Here is an 8245-nt window from a genome sequence, read left to right on the forward strand (position 1 = left end):
TCCAACCAAAGATCAACTTGCTGATATTTTTACTAAAGATTTTCGTTTCTTAAAGACAATCTACATGTTACTAGCTCACCATGTGTTTGAGGGAGAGTATTAAGATTCTATGTATTTGAGTCAAATTATGACTCCCTATTCTAATCTCTCATTATATATATCCTTGGAATCTGTATCATTGCCATTGTCTCATTCAATACAATTCATACAGTTCTCATCGTTGTCTTGTTAGGACATCTTCATCTATATGATCTAAACAGAAGTCTTATTTTAATAACATTACACATTCCTTGTAACCATCCTACAACATTATTATCAATACAATTCTATCACCGTGACATATATTTATCTAGTTCATTTGTCATTTGCTATATTATCCTTACTCTTTAATTATTGGATTTGATAATTCGGACCACCCTGATTAATTAAATCCATAAGATAATATGAATAATTAATACATTATGTATAAATAAAAAATATATATAAAGTTGAAAATAATTTGTAAGTGTACAAAAAAAAAAAGAAGAAGAAGAGTAAAATATACAAGTTATTATATTTAATAGTATAATTACAATGCGAGCCCATATAATTAGAACTCTTTGCCATCCCAGTGGGCCGAGCCCATACAATGCGAGTTTTGTTTATATTTTGGACCCTATTAAAAAAATGGGCAAATTATTGTATGGACCATGGTCCACACAGCTGTGTGGACCATGATAAAATGTACATTTTTAATGTACTAAATGTACATTATTTTTGTACTGAATGTACATTATTTTTATAGTACAAAAATAATGTATATCCCCTGAATATAATGTACATTATTTTTATACTGAATGTACATTATTTTTATATTGAATGTGCATTATTTGATAGTATGGTCCACACAGCTGTGCGGACCATGGTCCACACAATAATGATTGAAAAAAATGATGTTATTTTGTTTAAATTGGCATGACATTTTTTTTTTTTACCTTCCATGTTGATTGCAGTAAGTAAATAATTTGTTAATTGCAAATGCATAAACTTAAATTTATAAGTATATAAATATAATGTGTTAATTAGAGGTGTATCATATCAATTAATTTTAATTTGAGCAAATACCAATTTTGGTCTCATGACTATTAGTAAAATGACAATTTTGATCCACATGTTTAATTTCTACCAATTTAGGTCCCACGATTATTGTTTTAGTACCAATTTTGGTCTCACAACTACTGCTTTATTGCCAAAATTTATCGTGCCAATCACCCATCCGTTTAAAATGTGCCGAAATCTAAAATTTTTAAAGGTATTTTTGTCATTTTCAACTCAATATCCCAATTTAAACATGAATGAAGAGATTTAAACCCTAAGATTGATCACAATTCACAGTTCTTCTCCTCAAATTAAGATAAAATGAGGAGGAAAACTGTAAATTTTGATCAATCTTAGGACTTAAATCCATTTATTAATGCTCAAATTGAGATATTAAGTTGAAAATGACAAAAATACCCATAATAATTTTAGATTTTTGCATGTTTTAAACGGATGAGTGATCGGCGCGATGAATTTTGGCACTAAAACAATAGCCGTGAATGAAAATTGGTACTAAAACAATAGTTGTGGAACCAAAATTAGTAAAAATTAAACATGTGGACCAAAATTGTCATTTTGCTAATAGTCATGGGACCAAAATTGGTATTTGCTCTTTTGATTTTGTTCTAAATACATAACATGTGAACTATAAGTAAATAAATTTAAAGTTAGAGGTTTAATTCCTAAATTGAGTATGTCAATACGTTATTAAGTTAAATACTTTATAAGTTAATTTATTGAGTTTATAAATTTCAAAACTTGTACCAAACCAAGAACATCATAGTTGATATATAATCCAAATGAACTTTAAGTGGTTACTTCAAAAATAGTGTAACCGGAATGTCAAATTCAAAAGCGGTGAATAGAAGCAAGTTTTAGGTTATTACATCATCATCAGATGCGTTTTAAGTCGAATAGAAGCCAACTTCAATCATCATCAGATGTGTTCAAGGGAAATATAAGATAAAAGCTGTTTCAAACTGAACCCATGATTAAATAACGTAAATAGTATGCCTTTTATAAATCCTCTGGTAGTTCTATGTTCTCATATCATAAAGAAATAGTTGTAAAATTCTATAAAACCTGATTCAATTATCTTCTAATTTTTTTTAAAAAAGAAAATATTGTGCATAATCCGGATGCGTAATTATGAGGATTTTCACTCATGCTCAGCCTCATCCTCCTCAAGGTCTACCCTAGTAAGCCGTCCTATAAATTTACGCCACGTATCTAATCATAGAGAATCATAGATTATCCTAAAATTACTCCATGGCCAGAATATGTGGGAATCTAATGAAGCTATCATAGTTTACTAAATGATAGATTTAACACCCCAACTCCTCAAGCAGTTTACCATCATGTATCACCAGGTAGCCTCTCATATTATTTTGGATATGATATGCTTAATTCTTAAATATTTAAGATATTTTTATTAATTAAATTTATCTTAACAATTAAGATTTTTTACAACCCAATAATCTATACAATCTTTTAACATTTTGAACCTTTTAACGGTTTATAATTATTAATAACTTCATAGTAAAACATTTAAAATTCAAATGCAACTTATTCATTTATTTATATAAATTTTGTAAAACATAAATCTATAAATTGAAGACACTTGATAAAATTAAATGAAAACGATGAATTTAGCAAAATATTTGTAATTAACATAATAATATTTAAAATATTTTACAATAATTTAAAATTTTAATTTCAACATATTTTGTAATAATCTAAAAATTTAAACTTTTTTGGATAAAATTTATTTTGGTGTTTGATCTTGTTGATTTTCTTTTATCAACATTGCTATAATTAATAATCAAATACTAAAAGAACGTAATCAATTAGATAATGTCACATTTAGATTTTAAAAAAAAGTCGGAAGAAAAAACATAGAAAGGTATGTAACATTATTCTATTATTAAATATGATATGATGGGCAACTTAGATTTCGGTGTGGATAGATTGATCGAACACCGATCATCGTTGACAATTTGACATTTCCAAAAATCTTACTAGAAAATTTAAGAAAACGCAAGCCGCGTTGTAGCCTACTTTCCTTCCGCCTTAAGCATTCATTACACGTATCCTTCGCTTTCTTTGTCGCTCTCACGCGCCACCACGCGCCGCCGCCCGCCACCCGGAAATGGGAATTTCCTTGAGCAAACGACAACAACAACACCACCAGCCTCCACCACCGTCTCTCCCGCAACTTCCGCCGCCTCCGCCGCCGCCACAGCAACCATCATCTTCATCCGTTCCTCCTCCGCCGCCCCTTTCATCTCACGCGCCGCCGCCAAACCCAAGTTTTGCTTACGGAGCGAACGCACCCTACGCTGCGCCCTCCCAAAACCCTTACTGCTTGATCCCTGCTCCTTACCCGCCTCAATCAAACGGTCAGTTCAATTACGGCTACAATTACCCCAACAGACCGGTGATCTACCATAGCAGTTATCATCCTCCCTATTACCTGCCTAACGCTTGGTCCGGTTACCGGCCCCCACAGCACGTGCCGCTGCCTCTGCCGGCTGTGCCATATGTGGATCACCAGAACGCGAAGAAGATCAAGAATGATATAAATGTCCACAAGGATACTATAAAGCTACAAGTGGATGACAACAATAAGGATTGCCATTTGGTGTCATTTGTCTTCGATGCCTTGGTGGATGGAAGGTATAATTTTGAATTTGTTTTCTTGTTACTTCGATCAGTTCGATGTTTAAATTGATATTTGATCGAGTGCTGTCTGCTGTATTCAAAAAAATTCAGTAATTTAGCTTGATTTGTGCGGTTCTTGGTTGACATAGTTTCTGTTCGATGCTTAATTAGGATTAGCATAGTAATTGTTGGATGGTGGTAAGGGCCAAAGTCCTTCACCAGGTGGCTAGGGATTGTTAGGCTATAGTTTTTGGTGTAGTGATCCTACCAAATGGTATCGGAGCTAGGTCAAGGGTTCGAGTCAGTAAAAATTATGCAGTTAAGGCTGGTGGGGAAATTGTTGGCGGACCAGTGCCAGGTGGCTGAAAATGTGGCGAAATAAAGTTGTGTCTTCACTACGAGCTATAGCTTTTGGCATAGTGGTGAGCGCTGTGCTTGATCCTAACAGTTTCTATCTGTATGAACATCTAAAAGAAATTTGCAATTGGTGCTCATCAGCATATAGGTTGGATGAAAGGTAGATCACCCGAGAGGGCAAGGGATTGCTTAAGTTGCCAGGCATTTGATCCAATCAGAAGGTGAACTTTGCCCAGGTTAGGCGTCAATGGTGTAATTAGGGCCTACCAGTGAGTGTTGAGTGTTGTCAAATGGAGAAGATCATGTTACATGATTTCTGCGAAATAAGAGTATAAGACGAATAATTGGCTCTTAAATCTCCATCTTTATGCTAGACTGCTGGAATGCTATTGTGTGCCAATGTACCTTTAGTTATGACAACAGAAAGGCCATACCTTTACATCCAAGGTTGAATTTAATGACTCAAAATAATTGTAAAATAAGCTTATTGATTGATTTTAAGCCTTTTTAAGTTTGAAATCTAGAGACTAGAGGAAGTACTTACCTTTCATTCGGATTAGTGCCAAAGTGGATGATAGTTGATTGTGTAGTAGTAGTAGGAGGAAGAATTGACACAGTAGTGATTAACCATTCATCTCTTGTGATGATTATGTGGCATTGATTGGCTGGCTTTAATTCTTTTTAGCTGGACTTCTGTTTGGATTTGATTGTAAATTCAATTCTTTTCTGGAATCCATCTTCAGTAGTCACCTTGGCATAGTCCAGAATCATCTCGTTTTGATACAATAAGTCAGGGAAAAGTTTGCACTGTATTCCTGTGCATCATGTTTTGGGTATGAAGTCATAACATCCAGTGTGCCTTCTGGAGTGAAGTGGTATTATAAACGGTGTCCTTAAACATTAGAAGGGAGTGAATGTTCTAACGACCTTAAGAGAGATACAGCTTATTATTCTTTGAGGTTTACAAATTGAATTAATTCTGCTTTTGATCCCTCGAGTATAAACATTAGAACGAAGTGAATGCTCTAGTCATATGAAGTCATACAAGTTCTTCGGAGGTTTAGAATTGAATTTATTCCACTTCTGATCCATCAAGTATATAGACAATTTTGTTTGTTCCTTCCAAGTTCTAAATTGGACAAGAATGATTCATTAGCTATAAAATTGGATATAAATGGCCATTTGTTTATGCTTTGTTAACACGACTATTTTTGTCTCATTTCTAATAGTTGGGATTAATATAATTTTGTCTAATTTTCAATAGATGAGAAACCATTTGTGTCACTTCTAGTAGAGGGTAGTCCTTCTACTACAGAAAATTTCTTTCTAGTTTGGACCATATTCGCTGCTAAGTCGTAAGCAGTAGTATCCTCACCAGTTTTACTCGTATGTTGATATCTTAGCATGAGAGAAGTTTCTACTTGTTCATATAAATTTCTTCTTATATAAAAGAATTGATAATTCACTGTATTCTAGGTCTATCAATGAATAAAATGATAGTTTGAAAATTCACTCCCACCCCAACCCCACACCATCGACTATCTCCCCTTTTGGATCAGATTATACTGTGTGCAAATAATATTTGTCTTATAGACTTCCAATTTTTTCGTGATTGCAGTATTTCCATTTTCTACTTTGCAAAGGGAGGGACCGACTGTACATACACTCCAGTGTACACTGAGATAAAGCCAGTGAGAGTACCATTCCAAAAAGGATTGGGCCAAAAGTTTTGCCAGCCTTCAGGAACTGGTGTTGACTTGGGCTTCTTTGACATAAATGACCTATCAAAGCCCATTCCTGGAGAAAATGCTTTCCCGCTAGTTATAGTAGCAGAGTCGTGTGCATCAACTTCAGCGGATGAACAGCCTAATGAGCAACAGGCTAACAAACTTTCGAATGCACAGATCACGGAGGCTATTATAGAGAAGAACAACGAGGACCACTTTCAAGTGAAAGTAATCAAGCAGATTTTATGGGTTGAGGGGGTCCGTTATGAGCTGCGAGAAATTTATGGAATTAGCAAACCAGATGAGGCAGCCATCAGTGATGACTCGGGAAAAGAGTGTGTCATTTGCATGACTGAACCGAAGGATACAGCAGTTTTGCCTTGTAGACATATGGTAAGACTATCATTTTCATTCCTGCAGTTTTTCTTACATGTAATTTCAGTAAAAAAGATATGTCATATAATGTCTCTTAGATGTAGAAATGTAATTGCTAGAATACCTCTATTGATGCTACTATACAGGTGCCCTTTTTTTGCCTCATTGAGTTTATTAGATATCCTTGACGACAATTTATAGAAGTTTAGACATTATTGTTATTCTTATTGCCCTCCAAAAACTCTTCCATTCATCAGTATCATCTCCCATCTATATCCTCTCTGATAAGTTAGAAATTATATATAAAAAGATGACAAGGAGGTCGCTGATAAATAATGAGCAAAATAACAGAAGAATCTCGAAATATTGATGGATGGCATTTGGTGAGACATTGAGTTCCCATGATCAGACTTAGGAAGCATTTGTGAACATTTATACCCCAAGGCTGTTTGGGAATCTGAGTGGAAAAAGATTTCTTTTAGGTGCTTTTCTTTTGCAAATGAGGAGTGGTATAATATCTGGAAAATGATTGCTTTATTGTGTTTTACTGTGTTTTCAAGAACAAAGTGCAATTCCTGCAGAATAAGGAATTCATTCTCCTTTTTTCCCCTTATTTTGTGGCTCAAGTGGGGAGTAGACTGGTAGATGAACAAATCCATGTATGTAGATGAACTATGTAGAATATAATCCCCATACCGAGCAGTTTTGCTTTAAAATGGATTCATGTGATGTGAAACAACCTCCCTCACCACACATCCCGACACATTGAAGAAAATATGTTCAGTTTTGTGTTTCCTTAATATGGATTCATTTTTTTCTTCAGTGATTGTTGAGGAATAAGGGGATTTTGGAGAGATCATTTGATATCTCACTTTCTCCAACCAGTAATACCTATTTCTTTCTAACTCTAATCTTTAATAAACTCTTTGTGACTCACTTTGGTGTGTCTTGCAGTGTTTGTGCAGTGATTGCGCCAAAACTTTGAGGCTTCAATCAAATAAGTGCCCAATATGCCGCCAACCCATTGAAGAACTTCTGGAGATTAAGGTTAACGAAGGTCCTAATGAAGGTATTTATTCCCTGAATGTTCACTACATAACGTATTTCTCTTCACTTTCTTTTAAGCCATTATGACAAACTAAGCAAATACCATGCTAAATCCATTGTCTATAGAACGAACAATTTCTCCCGTCCCTGCAAATCAAACAAAGAATCAATGACTTACCATTCTCTTTTCATTTCCTTTTTTATCAGCTTCCTAGCATCAAAATAAGCTCGGATATGGCAAGGCAAAACCTGTATATGTGTCTGCAAAAGAATAATAGTTGGCGTTAGCCCGTTTTCATCATAGTTTTGTAACAAGGTGCCTTATCAAATTCAACAGGGATTGTATATAATTTATGAATAAGAAAGGTTTTCCAAATATCTTCATATTCTTTCTGGTTTGACATCCTTTTGAAACAGTTTCATCTTTCACTTGGACATGTTTTTTCTTATAATGTTTCCATTGAAATTGTGTGAAAGTTGCTGGCTTTTCTAGATGAAAAAAAAATTTTAAATTTTGGGCTTAGAAAAGTGAAGTAGCATGGGCAATTGGGCATGAAAGCAGTGGAATATGTGTTTCCCAAGTAAAGTGCATCAAGGTTTTGGCTTATTATTGTTGGTATGATTTGACAAAAGGCTGGGGATGTGTCTGAAAGAACAAAGAATCTATTGAAAACATTTGAATGTCTGAATGGAACACAGACAATTCTGCATGGCCTTAAAGTTAAAGGTAATCCAGCTCTGATCCCAAGGATCAGTCCTAAGACTAGAGATCTTTTAGTGTTGTCTTGTTGACTGTTGACACACTTTTTTATTATTATTAATATTTATTTGTTTATTGTTTTTGTATTTACACACAACTTTTGGCCAATTCTTGTGCAATTTTTTTTTTTCATTGATTTTGTTCAATTTTTTCATAAGTCATTTGCTCATCTCTATATCTTGAAAGGGTTTCACCCCAATTTTTAGGGTCTCCATTACAGATTTACAGGCTCCCAAATACT

At 34.3% G+C, this 8245-nt stretch overlaps 1 protein-coding gene across 1 annotated transcript; it reads left to right on the forward strand.

The window, feature by feature from the left end:
- The first annotated feature begins 3034 nt into the window (after positions 1-3034).
- LOC116007588 (probable E3 ubiquitin-protein ligase LUL4) lies at positions 3035-7673 on the forward strand. The gene is made up of 4 exons (XM_031248304.1): positions 3035-3753; positions 5714-6215; positions 7152-7266; positions 7452-7673. Exons 1-4 carry the CDS (start codon positions 3227-3229, stop codon positions 7457-7459), a joined length of 1152 nt encoding a protein of 383 aa, XP_031104164.1. The 5' UTR covers positions 3035-3226; the 3' UTR covers positions 7460-7673.
- The last annotated feature ends 572 nt before the right edge of the window (positions 7674-8245 follow it).

This window comes from Ipomoea triloba, chromosome 15, assembly GCF_003576645.1.
Source record: "Ipomoea triloba cultivar NCNSP0323 chromosome 15, ASM357664v1".
NCBI lineage: Eukaryota > Viridiplantae > Streptophyta > Magnoliopsida > Solanales > Convolvulaceae > Ipomoea > Ipomoea triloba.

Bases quoted from the DNA above. Each gene is read 5' to 3' on its own strand.
- LOC116007588 (XM_031248304.1), top strand. From the start codon at position 3,227: ATGGGAATTTCCTTGAGCAAACGACAACAACAACACCACCAGCCTCCA. The intron at 3,754-5,713 runs GTATAATTTTGA...TCGTGATTGCAG, and splicing joins GATGCCTTGGTGGATGGAAG to TATTTCCATTTTCTACTTTG. The intron at 6,216-7,151 runs GTAAGACTATCA...TGTGTCTTGCAG, and splicing joins TTTTGCCTTGTAGACATATG to TGTTTGTGCAGTGATTGCGC.